Source organism: Sparus aurata, chromosome 17 (assembly GCF_900880675.1).
Source record: "Sparus aurata chromosome 17, fSpaAur1.1, whole genome shotgun sequence".
Lineage (NCBI taxonomy): Eukaryota > Metazoa > Chordata > Actinopteri > Spariformes > Sparidae > Sparus > Sparus aurata.
This window is the reverse complement of record NC_044203.1, coordinates 36507935-36528155: the sequence shown is the minus strand read 5'-3', so window position 1 is coordinate 36528155 and position 20221 is coordinate 36507935. Positions and strand designations below refer to the sequence as shown.

Genomic DNA, 20221 nt, shown 5'->3' with positions numbered 1-20221 from the left:
TTAAAGTAACAACATTGTTCTTTCTGGTTGTTGCCGTCAGGGTAGTCTGAGTAGAAAAGCAACAGATCAGAAAACGATTGAGCTTCCTGAGTGGCTGACATGTTAACACACTTTTAGCTTTTATTTGTGGTTCTGTGACGTGTCAGTGCAGTTTGTCATCACGGGTTCTTTTCATAAAGTTCTCGAGCTGCGACCCAGCGGCTGAGGACAGAAACAAGTCAAGCACAGATTCATCTTCCAGTGAAACTGAATCCTGGTTTTTACATTTATTTGTGTCGTTACATCAGGAAGAAAGAACCTGTCGGAAACAGATCAGGACTTTGTGACATTCACAAATGACAATATAAAGACTTTTTTTAATGAACAGTAAGAAATCTGGATGAGATACAAAGTTGGCACGTTTAAACTGACATCTCGACTGTAAAGAAAAATGTGCTTCTTTACTTGTTTACATCTGATGCGACTCAATGTAGCATATTATAGTTATTTTACATTCAGACATGGAGCTCAGTGCATTGTGACAAAACATGTAAAAATCCTGTTGATTAGAAATTGTCTGATAAAAACTCCCGTAGCAGTTTGTCACGATCAACGTCCTGCTTCGACTTCAGAGTTCTTCTGTTTACGTGGCGACAAGCTGAAAATCGACAAGTCAGTCTGAATTCACATGAAGCAGTTTAATGAAGCATCATGAGGCAGAAGCTGTGAGGGTGAATCAGTCGCAGCTACAGTAAAATAAGAAGCTGGAGAAACGGTGAGAATGGTATCAGAACATATAAACATCAGTCCAAACCGACTCACCCCGAATTCAGAACTTCTTCCTGCTCATGTCAGATTTATTTTTGTAAATATATGTTCAGCATATTCTCAAGTCAAAATCATGTTTTTCAGTGTTTTTGTCTCGCCTGACTGATAACAAAAACTGAAAGTTGTACTTTTATTCCATCAATGATTGTTTGAAGTTTCATTTCTACTGCATATAAACATCGTCCCAATCATCAGTTTTCTGTCTCCTTGAAATTTTAAAGGTGTTTTAGAGTTTTGAACTTCCTGGACATCATTAGAAATGTTGGTGACTCATCCTGCACTCACAACTCTGTGACTTTACTCAGTGATCCAGGTGGAGCGGTGTCATGTTTTATGTTTTATGGAGAGAATACCTGCTGGTGTTCCCTCTGCTAGCCTGGAAAGTTTTACTTCTTGCTAAAGTAGCTGCTAACAAATGTTCTGCACCTCTGCACCGGTCCAGTTACAGTACCGAGGTGGTTTACGGAGCTTCCTGGTAGAGAAATACCGGCAGCTTTGTTGCTTAAGTAAATGCTAACTTCTAATAAATGTAAAGTTAGCTTCCGTTAGCTTGGTGAGCAGTAAAACCACCTTGGTTCTGTACTGAACTACATTCTGCGCTGTTGGCTGCTGCCTGTTTTGACAGGAAACAGGTAACTATGCAGAGGCAAACAGCACTTGTAATTGTGTTGAACTAAAATCCTCCTGTTTGGTAAAAGCTTTAAGCGATTGTGGGAAAAGAAGGTGTCTAATATCGCTGATTAAATGACTGTTGTACTTTTTATTTCCATTGATATATTAAAAAGGACCTATTGGTTTTAAGCACGTCACATTTTTGTAAACTCTGTTAGTTTTGTCCACATCAGGGTGACGTTACCGTGGTGACACCAGCCTCAGGATGCTGGATGAACCTGAGTTGAGCTCAGAGATGTTAAGAACTCCGTACCTGGAGTTTGGATTCAAGACATTCAGATCCAAATTAAAGCTTTGACCTTTTTTCTGGATTTCCTTTCATGATCTGTAAACAAAAGCGCAGTAAAACCTGTTGTGCCTCGTCTTTGAGCTTCAGCAAGATGGTCGATGGAAATGTGTCAAGATTAAGATTAAATAAACAGAGTTTCACTGAGTCGATCCATCAGGACTCAGCTGCTTCTCTTTGTGCAATGACAGAGCGTCCTCACTCGTCGTCTTTGGTCCTCCTGGCAGCTACAACGTCCCCGACGGCGTCCAGATTTCATCCTGAGAGTCCGAGTCGTCCAGTGCGAAAGGCCCTTTCCCTGATTTCCTGGCGCCTCCTCCGGCTCGTGAAGCGGCTCCGTTGATGTCGTTCAGCGGGACGTACGAGTAGTCTCGACGTTCAGGGAGGTGAACCGCCACCGAGCCGCGACAGGCCTGCACGAGGTGAACCAGCAAGCTGACTGACAGCAGCGAGGCCAGAGTGAAGGTGATCATCAGCCAGGTACGCCTGAGGACAGACAGACGAGGGGAGACAGGTGACTCACAGACAAACATGGAGGACGTCGTGTAGAGCAAAGAGTTCGATGTGAGGTGTAACCTGACAGTTGTTTTTTGTGTTTGTTTTGAGTGTCTGAACTTTAAGTTTAATTTTATTTTCATTATCAAATAATCTGATTATCATTTCCTTAAACTGGCTACAGACAACATGTTGCCTTCAAAGTCAGGTGTCTGGTGTAGAAGTTGCTCCTACAGAGGTCGCAATAAACAAGACAAATACAAAAGGCCTCTCTCCGGAGCCTGTTTTTGGTTTGTCCCTTCTTGGCTTCTGTAGAAACACAGCGGACTCTGTGTTAGAGGACCCGCTGCCTCTGCGGATATGAGACTCACAACGATTCTTAGTTTCAGCTGATTATACACGGATGGAAACATAAATATTAATATCTTAAATCAGACACACTGGAGGTTTTCACATTTTAGGATGATCTGTTAACACGCCTGCCTTTTTCCAAAGACGAGCACTCGGATGGTTTTTCGTATTCGACCGTGTGAAGCATCAGAAGCAGACAAAAGAAGTGAACGAGCAGGACACAACGCTCCTCTACAGACTGTGGGTCAAAATGTTCAAAACAGCTGGTGTTTAAAAAAAACAGAAACCTCCTTTTCCTCCATCTGTGACCAGAGTACCTGTTCACAAAGAGCCTTTTCCAGAAACCATAGCAACAGCTAACAATTCCTCACTTGCATATGAAAGCTAAGGAGGCAAATGAATGTGAAGGAGAGACGTGAAGCCAGAAGCGGGTCTGGACTCCATCATTCAGAGCAGGAGACAGAACTGATTATCCTCTGTTAAACATCTCACGTCACACTGTGAAATGTAGCACGGATCTCATTTCCTGCTTTATATGTAAATACATGGATCCAGAGAGAAAGAACATGTTCAACATTCGCAGAATTTACAAGAAGACACAAAGATGGTGTTTCGAGAAGTTTATAAATTGTCTCCAAATTCAACAACTCAAACTATTTCGTGTCAACTATCACCAGACTCCCTTAACAAATGTAGTGATTTTAAGAGTTGCTGAGTTAAAACAAACTTTCTAACGTAGTATGTAGTGATTTTAAGAGTTATTGAGGTAAAACACACTTTATAACATTGTGAAAGTCTGTCTCTGACAGATTCTAACTCATTGTGTCCTTCTTGTAAATTCAGCATTAAATGTAATACATGAAGCCAACTATTGACAACAATTTCACCAGACTCCCTTTACAAATCAGCTAATTTTAGGAGATGTTGAGTAGCGTTAAACTTTATAAACATAATGAAACTGTGTGTGTGACAGATTGTAAGTCATTGTGTCCTTGTTGTAAATTCAGCATTAAATCTTTCAGCTGAAGTTGTTTGTCTCCTTGTAAAAAGTGTCAGTTTGTGGCAGCATGTCTGTACCAGCCTGTCTGCTTCTGTGTCTAAAGTGCTAAAGTCTTACCTGCCAACACTGATCAGCTGTTTGAACACACTGTTTACACTGATTTCACCATTTACACTCCATTTATGAAAGAAGAAACATGTTATTGATCTAAACATGTCACATGTTACAAAGACACTAAACAGGAACAATATAGGCTACTTCTTTGTCCCCGTGGAGAAAGTCCCCAGACTCCCTTAACAAATGTGTCAGTTTAGTGAGTTGTTGAGCTGGAGACACTTTATAAACTCTGTGAAACTCTGTCTCTGACTCATTCTGCATTATTTGGACCTTCTTGTTCATTCAGCAAATGTTCTACATGAACTTCTTTCTGTCTTTGAGTAGAAACATGGAGTCTGTTTGTCTCAGTGATGGACGGGTTGATTTGCATTTATCACTGGACATGCAAATAAATGCCAAACTGATGGACTCGGGGCTGAGCACTTGGATGGATGGTGACACCAGGTCAGAACGGGCTCTTTGCCTTGGAAAACTGGTGATTTTATGAAAAAAATACTAAAAGACCAGAAGAATTAAATCTTTCTACTGTTTCCTCTAAGTTCTCTTTTCCTCACCTCACTCGGCAGAAGACAATCAGGAATGTGTGTCCAATGTGTTGAAGTCGTATTTTGAGCTAAAACATCTCAAAATGACAAAATTGTGACGTTAAAGGACGGACAGCAGAGGTGAGCAGGTCAGAGGTGAAGGGACACTTACTCTGTCAGATGAGGCTGCTCTCTGTGAGCTTCTTCATCTCGTCTCCAAAGTGCAAACATCTGTTCAGCTAAACAATGTCCAGCTGTGGAGAGAAGAAGAAGAAGAAGAAGAAGAGGAGCTGGGTAAATAACACATGGATGTTACTGAGAGTTAAAACATCTGAAAAGAGAAATCATTAATCAACACGTCCATGAAATAGATGCTTTTACATCTCCAGCTGAAGCTACAGGCTGTCAGACCTCCATCACCTCTGAGCTACAGAGGGCTGTGAGGAGGCTAGCTGGTTAGCATGCTAACTTCAGAGACGTCTTTGACAGAACGTCAACACGGTTGTTTCTTCACACTCACACGCTCATTTTTCGAATGTTTTAAACAAAAATTCTGGACATGTTTGACAAACTGCTCCTTTCAACAACAGAGCTGGAGGCGATTAACCTAGCTTACATGTAATTAGCGAGCTTTTGAAGTGCAGGCAGGTGTACGCATCCTGTCAGATGTTTTCTAGAATCTAAAGCATGTAAACAGAAGCCGGCTGTCTTGATCGACTCCAACGTGTCTGATACTGAACAGAGAGAGAGGAACGACCAGTTCAGTTCAAGACTCATACAGAAACATTTCCAGTCCTCCCAGTCGAGTCGTTACAGTGCGGCTCTGTTTGGACAGACAGCAACAGAGACGGAACTGTTTTTACTTCTCCTCAATGCAAACAGTCAAACATTTACTGTAGGAGAGCGACACACACACACACACACACACACACACACACACACACACACACACACTTAAACACAATGATAAACACTGTCGCTGTCTCTAACAAACTCTGATCAGCTTTTTTCCTGATCATGGACGCAGCCTCTATCCTCCCTAATTTACTGGTCTTGAGTCTGAAATGTGCTAAAAAAATTAGCGCAAGTCTCACACACACACACACACACACACACACGCACACACACACACACACACACACACACAATAACCTCTGTTTATAATAGAGCTGAGAACGAGGAAGAGGAAGCAGTTGATCGAGTCAAAAACCTTCATTCAGCTGAAACACCTATAGCTAATCATCACAGTGACCAGCTGAACAAACAGATTCAGGTGAACGTGTGTGTGTGTGTGTGTGTGTGTGTGTGTGTGTGTGTACCTCTGTGTAACGTGTTGTTGGCCTCTCCTCGCAGCGTGGCGTTACAGCTTCCTGTCTGCGGGTCACATGGACACAGGTCGTCACAGCGACACTCCTGAGCACAGGACGGGCCGAAGAACCCGAGAGGACACACTGACAGACGCGCGCACACACAAACACAAACACAAACACAAAAAATATGACAGAAAGTGAACAAACAGAAGTTTTATGTTTTAATAAAACCAGAATCTTCACATCTCAGTGGAACCGGGCGGGGAGGAGGTGGATTGGTTTCCGCTCTGACGACGTGGCTTTACCTTGTTCACATGTGTTGCCGTGGAAACCAGAGGGGCATGCGCATCGTCCGTGGACGGGGTCGCAGGAACCGCCGTTGACACAGCTGCAGGTCTGATTACAGCCGTCACCATAGAAACCAGGGATGCACACTTTAAACAAGGGAAGAAAAACAGTGTTACAATGACGGTGATGCTAAATGTTGTAATGTTTTTAGTTTTCTTAGCGAGCAGACAGCCGACTATCTGTACGGAGACATTTCACGTTTTCTTCAGTTGTCTCCAGAGAAGATCAAGAAATGTTCTGTTGACTCCAAAGCTTCACCTGAACTTATTCAAACTGTGTGCAAACAAGATGTTTCTGTCTTTAACCCACGAAATGATGATGAAGTGATCCTCAGTATGTGACCTTTCAACCTCTAGGATGTCTGATTACAACTGTTGGAAACATTCTACAAAACTAATTTCTCAAACAAACAGATTCCTGAGTGTTGGCACCTGATGGTTAACGTGTGAGGTGTGTTTGTGTTCTCTTAGCTTTGTGAAGACAAATGTGAGGACACTTTGGAGAAAGATTAAAGGGTAAACTTCGGTCACCAAAGGGACAATAAGTTCACGGGTTTATTGACGAGGCCGTTCCTCCTCTGTGGAGAAGATGACACATTTCTGTTCCCTTAGAGTTAAAAACAGCTCCCTGTTGGTCAGAATTCATCAAAGCTAAACTCGCCGTGAAGATGATCTGCAATCAGCTGATCAGAGAAACATGCCAGTGTGACGTGTGTGTGTGTGTCTGTGTGTCACCTTGGCTGCAGTTCTTTCCTCTCCATCCAGCATCACAGACGCAACCACCTGCATCACAAAGGAGACACACATGAAGCGGTGCAGAAACATCAGAGGCATAGAAATACTTGTGTTCTTGTTCTCCACCACCTGTTGTAGCTGAGCTCCACCTCCACACTTACCGGCAGTGCAGAAACCGTGCGGTCCGCAGGCTGGCGGCTGACACACCAGAGAGTCACAGGCGGCGCCCTGCCAGCCGTCCTGACAGCGACAGCGTCCGTCCACACAGTCTCCGTGTCCGCTGCAGTTTGCTGGCTGGCAGCGTCGCGGGTGAACGCACAGGATGGTGGAGACGCGGCGGCTGCAGCGCGGCCTGCTGCGTGGTTCACTGTCAGCGGAGGAATGGTGGAGATAATGAAAGGACAGAAAGAAACAAGTGTTGTGGTGGGAAGAGATCCGGAGCTCGAAGGCTTAAAACATCAAAAATGCCAATCACTAAAAGCACATCTGTCAGTGAAGCATTTCATGGTGAAGAAGAAGAAGAAGAAGAAGAAGAAGAAGGCCTTCAAGTGCACAGGAAGAAAAGACACACATTTAAATTCAGTTATTATCATAAATAAGGTCTTCTCAAATAAATAATGAATATTGTGGTTTCATGTTTCAGTCATTGTGAGAGTTGTTGCTCCAGAAATGTTTTGTGAACTACAAAACTTCTCCAGACTTTCCATCAGCATGGAGGGAGGAGGTGATGAAAGAAACCTTTGTTTAATTGGCTCACCAGGAATCAGAGGGGTAGCTGGCTAATGAGCCATCCATCACGTAGGTAGAAGACCCGCCTCCATCCAGATTTATGGCGTTGATGACTCCGTACTGCTTCAGAAACTCGGCCACCTCCCAGAGATTCATACTGCTCAGACACAAAATAACAACAAGTTGAGTTCAGAGTGAAATAGGAAAAACATTTTTATTCTGTCTTGCAGTGTATTGTAAGAGATGAAGCCAGTCAGTTCAAAAACAGAAGATATCCACGACATAAAGCTAACAGTAAAGCTATTACTGATGTAGGAGGGATGTCGGAGCGAGGCAGAGGTCGTCTGCAAGTGATTTAAAAAACATCTCAGGGCACGGATGTTATTAACCTGCTGTGAAGCACCAACTGGACGAGACTTCTGCCTCACAACAATCACTAATCACGTCTGCAGCCATAAATATTAATGATACAGCGAGCCCAGCTGATCAGCCGAGACCGGAGGAGGCTCTGAGAGGTGTGTGAGCAGCGGAGTCAATAACTGTCTCATGTTAAAGCTGCCATGTGAAAACAATATCATCGTAGATAACAACTACTGTGTATGGCACTGCAGCTGGATCAATGTGTTGTTAAAACAAGATGCAGCTTTTATTTTGTAGGCTGCCGTCGTCTGATTGCTGGAAGGACTTCCTGAATAAAAGGGGAATTTAAATGATGAAAAAGTATCCATGTGCACGAATATATCATCGAGATGCATCGAGAATCGTTGACAGCTGAATCTTAATCGAATTGAAATGTGAGGCCGGTGAAGATTCACACATCTAATCGTTTACTGTAAAAACATAAATGTTACAAATATGTGAATATGACACATGTTACACGCTAAGAGTTAGCTTGTTATCAATCAGATCAAAATGAAGTGATGTGTGCTCTGAGTGCAGAACAAGAACAACATGCCAGCATCACTGTGATTATCGTATATTGCTGGAAACAAAGAGTTCAGACTGATGTGATCCACGAGGGTTGGTGTGCGTTTGGTCTGATATCGAGCAGAGATTCAGAGAGGTCACCAAACATGCTCAGACACGTCAGCTTGTTGTGCTTTTCAAAGTGAGATCATTAACGCCAACACATCAATCTCTGCAGGGCGAAGAGGAAGTCAGATCAATACAATCGACTGGTGGAGAGATCTGAGTGGGTCGGGGTCACATCAGCTCCTCTCACAAACACTTCAGGAGATTAAAACGCGTTCTGCTTTTCTGTTCATGTTCTCCATCCCTTCTGGCAGCTTCCGCCATCTTATCTCAGTATTTCACATAGATATAATTTTCTTTTCGTACCACCAGCGAGACGAAGTGCACATCTACTGATGGACGTGAGGTCAGTTAACGAGGGTAACTAACGCTAGCCGTGGAAGAACGCCATTAATGTATTGGTCCCATGTTGTCACTAGCATTAGCTCCTCGTCCATGAGGAAGAAAGACGTTCCTACAGGAAACTGCTCTGTGGATGGTCTTCTTGTTTTGGGGTGAACTGTCCCTGTAAACGAGGAAACACAGCTCAGTCTTTTCGACCGCTGTTATGTCGTTTTCTGTTAAATTGCTCGATTGTATCCGTGCAACAACAATCAGCATAAATCCAACCCTGCATATTTTACTCCTACTTGGGGCACTTTTGTACTGACTGAAAGGCCAGTGAGTCACTTTGTGTTAATGGAATAAATTATCATATTTTTTCTCTCATTCACATCTGTGTCTGCTCCTTGTTTCCTCCCAGGAGGGACATCAACTGTCTCATCCACTCACTCTGTGTGTACATAAATAAAGAAAATATAAATAAATAAAATACTTTCATTTCTTTCATCTAGCTGAGTGGATATTTATCAGAGCGCAGGAGGCAGCTGCTCCGGAAGAAAGCATCAGGTAAAACCATCCTTACCCTCTTTGTCTGGTCTGTCCATCGATCTGAAACAGGATCAGTTTGCCCTCAGCGTCGTGGCCCACCGCCGTCCGGGCCGACACCACGTTTATGAAATCGAGTAAGGTTCCTGTGAGAGTGCAAGAAAAAGGTTTGTGTGTAAAAGAAAGACAGAAAGAAGTCCAACATCTCGTCCTCAAGAGTGGATCGATGTACTGAATTGCAACGAGGTGAAGTTGCACCGGATCAAATCCACAGTCCACATCTAAATCTATGACCAAACTGTCAGTGGTTGGATTGCATTATGGGTAATGTAGGCACCAGGTTTTGAGAGGAAAGAGGAAATCTCTGGCGTGGCTGCATCTTAATCATTGCAGCGAGCCATGGTGAGTGTGACCGTGTTACAGGAGCAGAATGTAACACAGGTGGACTCTCCCTCTTACAGGTGCCCAGAGACACAGACGATCAAAGTGAACATTCAAATAATGTTGATCGCAGGGACGCAGCATTAACAGATTTTGATTAGAGTTTGACTGATATGCAGTTTTAGGATATCAAGGAGTAAAACATTCAGAAGGAGATCAACATATCGGCTGATATACACACATTCTTTTGCAGTGATCCCTCAAATTATTTGGTAAATTTCTAGTCTGAGGAACAATCCTGGTTTTCATTTCATTCATGTGTTCCACAACACTCTGGATGTATTAAATAACACACGCATGTTTTGATAAAACAAACAGTCACGTCAAAGAGCAACTTTAGCAAAAAGGGACGGAAGAAATTAAAACCAGCACCTGTGCAGGTTTATCAGTCTGTGGTGGCCAGTGTACTTTTCTTTGCTGTGGTTTGTTGGGGAAGCAGCATCGGAGCCAGCGACACCAACAGACTCAACAAAACTGAGCAGGAAGGCTGGCTCTGTGATTGGCTGCAAACAGGACACTCTGGAGGCTGTGGTGGAGAGGAGGACACTGAAAAAACTGTTATCCATCATGGATAATCCTCTCCACCCTCTCCAACTCACACTGGTCAGACAGCGGAGCACCTTCTCCGGAAGACTGCTTCAGCTTCGCTGTCGTAGCAACAGATACAGGAAATCTTTCCTGCCACAAGCCATCACTTTATATAATAACTCTCTCACCTCTGCCTGACAGAGAACTCTGGTCTCTCTACTGTTCTGTTGTATATATTATTATTGTTATAGTATATTTTGCATATTTTGTTTTGTTGTATATATTATTATTGTTTATTGTTTATAGCACACTGTGCACTGTATATATACACTATGTATATATTGGATTCTATTTATGTGTTTTAAGTGTTTTATTTGCTGACCCACTACTGCTGTAACAAAATAATTTCCCAGTCTGGGATCATTAAAGTAATTCTATTACTATTCTATTAGGTGTCTTAACGTGGATCATGCTCTGTGTAGGACAGAAAGATTCTGCAGTGGGTCAATAAAACAGAACATCCAAAGAAAAACCCGTCTGTGCCACCGTCGGTTCACTCGGCTGTTATCTGGCAGAATGTACAGGACTTCTGCTGCAGCAGCACCAGACTACAGATTCATCCTCCACGTTCCTCTCTATGAAATAGTTTGTTTTGTTCTTGTTTTTCAGTAATGCAGCATAAAGGGACTCAAACTCAGTTGTTTTGCAGCCCAGGTGTTGAACAGATGAACCTTACACGTCATTTTGATGAGCATTGATTTATAGACAGTGCGGTCTGACAGCTGTGCAGCCAATTCTCTTTGTTGGCTTAATGTTTGTTAGTGTACAACAGTTAATAATGCACCACATCATCCCTTTTCTTGAGAGTACGAACACCACTCAGTGTAGCTGAGGCTTCACAGTTCAAACACTGTGAGGTTGATAGTAAAATTAGTTTATCGCTGCATCGACAGGGTTGGTTGATCCAAATATGCAACACCATGCCAACAGTAGGTGTACACAGAGATCTTCTACCCTGATAATGAGTTCAAACAAAGCTGAGGTCAAGTTTCAGCATTATGTAAACGATGACAGATGAGTTCTGGGAAACTCATCCTTGTTTGTTTAACGTGTGTGTGTTTCTATCCCTGATCAGTGTGTAACAATAAAGCCGAATAACATTCAGAGACTCGCTGCGTACTTTGGTTGGTGACACAGTTTCTTGACACTGTTCATCAAACATGGCAGCGTTGTGTTTTGGTGGCGCCACTGAGTCACGTCAGGTCCCAGACGAGCTCCCGTGTCATGCAGACGGCAGCGCTCTGATAGAGATGCATAATTACTGGTGAACTGAAGCTGATCCAGTTTCTACCTCCCAGTCTGGGCCGGGGTCAGGGGAACTGATCCTGGACCAGGTGAACTGATCCTGGACCAGGGGAACTGATCCTGGACCAGGGGAACTGATCCTGGACCAGGGGACGGGACTCTGCTGATGAGTTATTGTCACTCAGTCTGTTGAACTGGAATTCAGAGAAAACCTTGTTCCAGGAAAACAGGTTTATGACTTTCGTTCAGAAACTAACTTCATATAACAGATTTAACTTTATTTTAACCTCCAGTTTAATTTACTGGTCAGTTTTTCCTTTTTACGTGCAGAATCCTTCACACGAACAGGAAGCTGTTAATTGTTTGCTCTTTGGAAGTGAATATACTGTGTGTACCAGTGGCGGCTGGTGACTGAAAAAATTGGGGAGGACAGGAGGAAAACCAGTCCACGGTGTCATGTTATTTTATACAAGTCAACTAATTAACCCTACTTTCTTATATTCAATGAAAATTAAGCAATAAAACAATGACTTACAAGACTTCTTTAAAAAAACATTTCATTAAAAAGCTAATATACATGACAAAAAAAAAAAAAAACTTCTATCTCTTTCGGGATTTGAACCCCAGTCACCTAAATAGCAGGCAACTGCGCTACCCCCTGTGCTATCTTAGCACTCAATACATGATCTTCACGACAGTGGCTTTGTTGCTGCTCTGTATTGTGTGCGCTGTAACTGTGTTGTTGTCCCGGTCGTGCCGCTAACATTATGTCCTCCAGCAGGACGAACGAAAGAAATGAAACTTCTCTCTGATTTCTCCTAACAGTTTTTTTCTTTCAGAAATGTGCTTATATTTCCTTGAAACCGATTCCAATATCGCTGAAAACTCCATATTTCTGTCCGAGCATGGCTGGCAGTGAAAGCTGTAAAATACATAGTAGTATTTTTTGTTTACGGTTGTATAAATGTGAGAATGAAATTTGGGAACTGTTATTGGACCAACCTGCTGTCAATCTTGTATTCTGGTTGCTGATTGGTAAGGGAGGACGTCCTCCCTTAGCGCGTCAAATGACGTGTCTTAGCCAATCATAGATCAGCATGAAAAAATCTTAAATGCATTGAGTCAATAGAAGGAGATCCCTCCCACGGAGGACAGAAGCCCTCCGTCCTCCTCTAGCCCCCACCTTCCTGCTCCCTGCTCCTCTCACAGACTGCTCTGTCTCCTCCGTCTGCTGCTGTCGCTGTTCAACCGTTTTAAGTGGATTTTCTTCCAAAGAAGAAACTTTTTTTAATGATATAATATATATATAATATTTTATAAATGATACTGAGATTTGGTAATGATTTATTTCAACCAGTTACTTTTTCTTAAAAAAAAAAAATTGATCTTCCTCTTGCCTCTCAAAAATAGAGGAGGACCAACCTCCTCTGCCTCTATGGACGAGCCTCCTCTGGTGTGTACCTGTTTCCTGTGTCTTGTCACACTCGGCCGTCAGACTCTGGTTGATGTAAACTTCACCGTTCCTCAGCAGCCACACCACCCCGCTGACCAGCTGGACGAACGGGTTGGACTGGTCCAAAACATCTTCCTGTGACAGATACCTGGAAGGAGACGACATCGCAATAGAGTGAACTGAAAGTGATGCAACTGGTGATTATTTTCTAGATTAACTGATTAGTCGTTTGGTCTATAAAGTCAGAAAATGGTGGAAAGTGTCGATCCAGTGGCTCAATATGTGGTTCTGTAAATGTCTTGTTTTTGTCCACGACCCAAAGATATTCACTGTGTTTACTGTCATATAGGAGGAAAGAAACCAGAACATATTCACATTGAAGAAGCTGGAAACAGAATGTTCACTAGCTTTATGCCTCGGAGTGTCTCGCTTTCAATTCAAAATCAAAAATCAATCACAGCTAACTTTTCATTGATCATTGAGGTCGAGGGCCGTTATCAGTTTAAGATCAGGATCAAAAATACTTCATTGATCCCCGGGGGAAACTGGTACTCTGTATATAGAGTTTAATATAAAGAGAAGACATCAGGAAGTATGGAATAAATAAAACATATAATAAATATCTCGATATCAGCCGGTGTGTAAACCGTTTAGAGAACACAGCGTGGTGAACGATGCTCGGGGTGATTTATTATTATTACATTTAGTTTACTGGTTCAGAGCACTGACGTCATTTTAGACATAAAGTTAATCGTTAAACTGAAATATTCTGCCTCTAATACATATTTTTGTCAGAACTGTTTGATAACCACACTTGAGGAATCACTGCAAAAGAAAAAAGAAATATGTGTACATCGGCCGGAATGTTGATATGAGAAGTTTTTACTCCCTTATAACAACATGTGTCCCAAAATCTGTGTATCGCTCAGGCTCTAAACTATATACAGAATATGTATTTACACGTAGAGATGCAATTGCTTCTAGAAATAGAGATGTGTGATGTGCCAAGTACGACACTGTAACTACAGCACAGACTGATGCTGCAGTGTGTAACAGCTGACAGCAGTTAACAGCATAAATAAATCTACATAAATGACACAAGAACATCGCAGCTGATACGGCACCGAAACACTGAAGGAAAACTGGTGAGTTGAAATGTCTTCCAGTGTTAATAAATGCTCCATAAATCACACTGCAGCTCTGTGGCTCTGACCAAGTCGATGATGGGCGTGACACCAAAGTGCTGGTTGTGTTACTGCAGAAACACAACTCCGTGACCCTCCGGTTATTTATATTCAGACTCTGTTACCTCAGCCCAGGGTGAGGAATCACCTCACCTGATATCACCTCACCTTAAATAACATCCAGCCGAGAGTGTTCTTCGTCTTTATAAACACAGCTTCAGGGTCAGTCTGGTCAGATTGTGACACGAGCTGCTGAACTGGAGCTGACGGGAGTTTGTGCATTTCATCATGTTTTGTCTGTGTGATGGTTGGTAGTTAGAATCCTGCTCTGTCTGTCCTGCACTTTGAGCTCAGCAAGCAAACTTACTGAGTTTGTTGTAACTCAACTCAACAAAGCGACGTAATCCATGACAAGTCTTTCCAACCGCCGAGTTAATCGACTGTCCTTATCTGACATCTCGATGGCTGCAGAACAGATTCACACGTTCCAGGTTTTATCTCGGTATCGTTCACCTGAACTGACACTGAACTTCAGTCAGCCGGCTTGTTTTTCAGCACGGTTGTTCAACCAGGAAGAGTTCAGGTGAAGCTACTTACATTAATGATGTCTCTGCTCGATTGTTGTGTCCCGGTGAGTCGGGTCAGAGAGCCGGCGTGAACTGTTTTTAGGCCTTAACACCATCAATGCAGCGCAGCTATTAATCATGTTAATATTAATCATGGACTCTTCTGGTCCATTAAATCCAGTTCTGGGAATGACTGATCATGTTTCTGTGTTTTCTGAGGAAAAATGTTGTTATCAATAATAGTTCTCACAGGACTTTCTGCCTCAACGTCACAGGTAAATAATTCAGTGAAGAGAAGTACAGACAGAAGAGGTGTCTGATGATCTGCATGGAGGGTTTTTATACCTGCAGCTTGTGACACTCAGAAATTAGAACAGTCCGTGAAATGATCGCTGCAGATCATAAAGCCGGTCCCACTCACTCACCTCTGCCTCTGGGGTCGGGTTGCCATGTTTCATGACACATATCTCACACAGAAACTGAGAAACCCTCATTTGATTTGTATCACAATGAGATCAGGAGATTAATAGGATCTGGGGAGGGTGAGTTCTGATTAGTTTTTGATTTAGCGAGAGAAGATAAAGATAGCAGAGGCAAAAAAATCTGATTTCTAACAGATTAATTTCCACGTTTAGACACACGTGTCTAATCTGTGCCCCCAGTGAATGAATCACTTTTAACAGGTGGATGAAGCAATGTTTTCTTTTTTAAATTAGAGGGAGGTTTGTTTTGAGCCCGACTGACCAGCAGCACAATGACTGGTTGTATCGAGCTTGTGGTTTCAGCTTTCTCTGAATATTTGACCCCAACACCCACTGACTGTTGCATCATGGAGGAATTCCAGAGATGACTGACCTCAGGTATCAAACAAACAAGTCAAATTGACTTTTCCATGGTTTGTAGACAAACTGTGTTTGTTTATGTGGTGGGTGAGAGCTGACCTTACAGTGGCAATATAAATATCCACATCTAACCCTGGAGAGAGTCGCAGAGTGTCGTTAGAATGATCCGTCAGCAGCCTGTTTTAAATGTTTGGTTAATTTTTAATGAGCATAATAAAAAGAAGATGGTGTTCTTTGTCACTCTGAAAGCAGGTTGGATTGGTTGTACTGGTGCAACAGACGGTCATGTTGACATAGATGCATCATCTGTGGCCTGTAGTTCATTAAATTGAACGAGAGGTTTCTGGCCGGTGTCAACAGAAAGTCACTAAAATGCAAATGTGGTTTATTTGAGATAACAGCTGAGAGGAGGACGGCAGCGCGGTGAGGCGCGAGGAGACATTTCACAAAGAGGTCAGCTGCAGACGAGCAGAAAGAAGGGACTGAAAGTGGTTTGTGATATGTAAAATGTAGTTTCTAACACGTTTCTACACTGATGGTAGCTCTGTGACATATCAAAATAAAAGCCTGAGAATACTGTTATCTCCAAAAGGGGGTGTGGGCAGTTTGGGAACTTCTGTCTTACCCGAACACCAGCGTGCCGTCCCTCCTGATTCCAAACTGGGCGTTCTGCACACCGTTGCTGTCCTGCACCTTTCTGCCGTCGCTCACCACGTTGCCCAGACACTGGCCGCCATTTGTGTTGAAGAAGCCGGCGTTCTGGGCGTACAGACACCCGGCAGCCTGGGCCGTCTCCTCCACAGTAGCCCTCTTACTCATCCCGCAGCCACCCGGCCCGCCCGGCTCCAACACCGACACCGTCCTCAGCGGGTCCTGGACCACCGTCATGTGACCTGGGAACAAAGATGAAATGGATTCTGCTGCTTCAGTGACATCAAGTCAGACGGACCTGAATGAAAACATTAAGCAGCATCTTCTCACCTCCGTACATAACAATATAATTTATTTTATTCAGTGTCGTCAAACAGGCAGTATGTTCTCGTTTTTAAGTTTAATAGAATTCCTACTTTCATCCTAGACGATGCACTACAGCAGCTGACAAATGATGCTCTTTGTAAACACTGTTTTAGGTCAGCTAGTATGAACTGATCAGAGGTCAGGGAGTAAATAAATAAATAGAGGATCAATAAATCGGAGGTTGATCAAACACAAATCACATCCAGGTTCAAACACAGACTTTGTGTGACTCGCTCACTGACCGTAAACCCATCTGGAGCCTCCCGGCACTACCGGCTCTACAAACACCGTGGACTCGGCCACCGGCAGCCCGCTGTGGTTGCTGGAGGGCCGGCTCTCATGGGTGGTGTTGCCATAAAGGACGGACTGACAGTCCCTGACATGGCGATGAGAGTGGGAGGGGCCGTGGCCGTGGGCGTACGGCAGGAGGAGGTCATCGTCCATAGAGACTCTACACGGTGAGAGGGACGGGTTAACAGAATGTCAAGTGAAACAGGAAAAATTAAAATAACAAAATAATGAGCCCAGCTTATGATGCCCACGAGACCCCAAGAGACCTCTGTGAGCAAGAAACACATTCCCACAACCCTAAAAGAGCTAAAAATAACTTCACTGAAATCCTCTGGGGGACGCTGCGAGAGTGGAAATATGTTTTCAGTGCTGATAAATAAATCCTGTGTTGTTTCAGTCTTAATGTTGGCTGTAGATTTCATCACACGGCCTCCGTTGGTCAAATCTGGTTTCATCACATGAAGGAATGTGTTTTCGTTGTGGTTTCTCTCAGGATTTGTGTGTAGAAACAATCCATATCGCTCCTCTGTACTGTAATGTTGAACTTTTACAGCATATTTCTCTTTTTGGTACGCTACAACTCGACAGTCATTCGTGCTCGGAGGGGGTCCATTTTTAAATGTCAGAACAATGATGATTAGGACAAACTGACAATGAGTGTTGTGTATTTAACAAGAAGCTTTACTGCAACCTTTGAACTGTTTAGATCTTTCAAAAGTCAAACTTAATGACTTTGAGACGACACATTTAGATGTTAAAATTGGAAGAATACTTTAATGGAGGGTGATTTTTTTCTCATGTTAACTTGTTTTAGCTTGAGGTTTTGCAGAGAAAATCTGTTGCCGAATCAACCAAACACATTTGCATATCACTTATTGGAAAAACCACAGTGTTGGGATCTGGTTTAAAGGAAGAGTTCACCCAAATCTAGACTATTGTTGGAGCTTCACAGCAAAACAGCATTCTCCTAAAAACAACTGAAGTAGCTGGGGATTCATTTTAAAACGGGAAAAACAACAACGAAATCATTAAAGGCTGCATTAAGATGTCTTAAAATCATTTTAAAGAATACGTTATTCACACCTTCAACACGCAGTCAAACCTTTTTAGCTCAACAGCTGCCGCGATGATTTCAGCTGTAATAACATCTTTTTAAATCAGTTTGGGATCTCTTTGAGCTTCTGGAGACTTAGATTACAGCGGACGAGCTTTATGGAGCCATTTTAGTTTTTTTGGTTGTTTCTTCCACAAGTCTCCAGCTACTTCTGTTTTTTAGGAGAATGCTGCAACGCTGTTTTTCTGTGAAGCTCCGGAAATAGAGAAGATGATGCGATTTCTTTGCTTTGGATTTTATTTTGCACATTCTCTTATGTCCTATAGTTTGATTACTCTACTGACGTTTCATACACAAGCATGTATGGTGTGATGTACATGTTAAAAGAGCAGGGTGGGGTTTTATTTATCAGGGAAGTTGTTAAGCTGAGGTGGTAAACAGCCCACATCATGATGCCTTCAGGTCGATGTATTAGTCAATGATGCACTTAACAACAAACACTAAATATTAACCAGTGCCTCTACCGAAGAGCTTAATCTAAATGTTTGTATTTCATATAAGTGTAACGGCTTTTATGTAAGAGGAGACTGTATTGGAAACAGACTGAGAATGTGTCGTTCAGCGGCGCCATCTTGTGTCCACGGCGCCATCTTGTGGCCAAAGTTTCGAGCTGCAGCAGCCTTTTTCCACACAAAATGTCAGTTCCTCGATGAGTGAAACTAAAACGTGATGACATGATTCATCTTGTGACTAAAACTTTGGTTTAAAACATTTGTAACTACCATTAAAACACGGCGGTAATTAACTGTAGGCGACGGAATGCCATCAATGTTAAAGGTGAAGCTAAATAAACTAGCAACAGTAGTTATATTTTACATTATTTGAATTTCAAGTTGTTTTTACGTGATGTCAAATAAGAGGAGTAAAGGCCTCGATGTGTTTGAGGTCAGTCGGTCACATTTATGAACTTCGTCCTCTGATAAGATGAAATCTTAACAGCTGCTGTTGCTCAACAGCTGGCAACTTTCAGTGTGTTAGCACGAATGTGTTTACACAACGCAGGAAGGTTCCGGGTCATTAGGTTAATTACATGTTATTATTCTGTCCTTTTTATCCAGCTAATGTTAACTCTAATACGGCTTTTCTAAAAGGAAGTGAAACAAGTTTGGACCAACTCCCCTGAAGTCTCCAGGCTCGGCTAACAGCTAGCAGGCTAACATTAGCAGCTAGCCGAAACAGGAACCGACAGTCTTACCGGGTGTTTTTGGTCTCGGACAGCCGGACGTAGAGGCACAGCAGCAGCCACAAAAACAGACATTTCACCGACACTGCTGCCATATGAGGTGGAAAACTAGCCTGTCAAACTCCGCTCTGCTGCTGCTGGTTCCCACATCATCCAGCTAGCACACGGCAGCAATGTAAACAAAGGCAAACTCCCGACTTCCGGTTCCACTGCAAAATAAAAGCCGTGATAGCAAACAGTCAGTCAGCAATTTTGTCAAGGTATTCAAAATAAACGTCAAGTTTGGAGTTCAAATTGACAAAAATTAGTTACATCAAACATAAAGTGATCATTTTGACTTATCTTATTAGACACAAACCGTAAACATTCGTATATTTTCCAGTGCTGACATGAGGATCCTTATTTTGTCATTTTATATGAGCTAATTTTGATCTTTCAGTCACATTTTTGGGGCGTATCAGCTGTCAACAAATATAGGTCTGCTTTCCTGATGTGTAGAAAAACATTTATGTGCAATCCACTTTAACGTTTAGACTCACTGCATATGTAATATGTTGCCCAGGGTTTTTTATATGCAGGACTGTGCAAAGACCCTCAGTCGAACAAAGACATTCAATTAATTGACAACTCGATTAGTTTGTTAATTTTTTTTTGTTTACCATTTTTCAAACAAAAATGTCAGACATGTGTTGTGAAATGTCATGATAAACACAAGAAATGATGACAAACATAAAAACAATTAAAGATATACACAGTTAAAACTGTATAAGCTGCAAAGTCAACTACTGATAACATAATGAGCTGCTTTATATTAGAATTCAAGATTTAGTAAAAAGTGGTTTTATAAGGCACGCTTTTAGATTCTTGAACATTTATGGCCTGTTTTTCTCAAACATATTATATTTAATGATTTCTACAATTAAAAGACCAATTAAAAGGGGAAAAGACAGAAAAACTTTATAGAACACATTTGATTGCAAAGAATGTTATTCTGTTCTCCAAACTAGCAAAACATAGTATGGTTA

At 42.4% G+C, this 20221-nt stretch overlaps 1 protein-coding gene across 1 annotated transcript; it reads right to left on the bottom strand.

Annotated features, from left to right (window-relative positions):
- Positions 1-229: 229 nt before the first annotated feature.
- Positions 230-19386, bottom strand: LOC115566949 (N-acetylglucosamine-1-phosphodiester alpha-N-acetylglucosaminidase-like). The gene is made up of 12 exons (XM_030393036.1): positions 19209-19386; positions 16851-17059; positions 16217-16484; positions 13008-13147; positions 9310-9418; positions 7402-7530; positions 6806-7011; positions 6645-6692; positions 5868-5996; positions 5572-5703; positions 4425-4506; positions 230-2251 (listed from the first exon to the last, which is right to left on the bottom strand). The coding sequence occupies exons 1-12, from the start codon at positions 19289-19291 to the stop codon at positions 1993-1995; spliced, it is 1794 nt and encodes a 597-aa protein (XP_030248896.1). The 5' UTR covers positions 19292-19386; the 3' UTR covers positions 230-1992.
- Positions 19387-20221: the final 835 nt, after the last annotated feature.

Bases quoted from the DNA above. Each gene is read 5' to 3' on its own strand.
- LOC115566949 (XM_030393036.1), bottom strand. From the start codon at position 19,291: ATGGCAGCAGTGTCGGTGAAATGTCTGTTTTTGTGGCTGCTGCTGTGC. The intron at 9,419-13,007 runs GTACACACCAGA...GCACTCTCACAG, and splicing joins TGACAAGACACAGGAAACAG to GAACCTTACTCGATTTCATA. The intron at 4,507-5,571 runs GTACACACACAC...TTCTCTCCACAG, and splicing joins CAACAACACGTTACACAGAG to CTGGACATTGTTTAGCTGAA.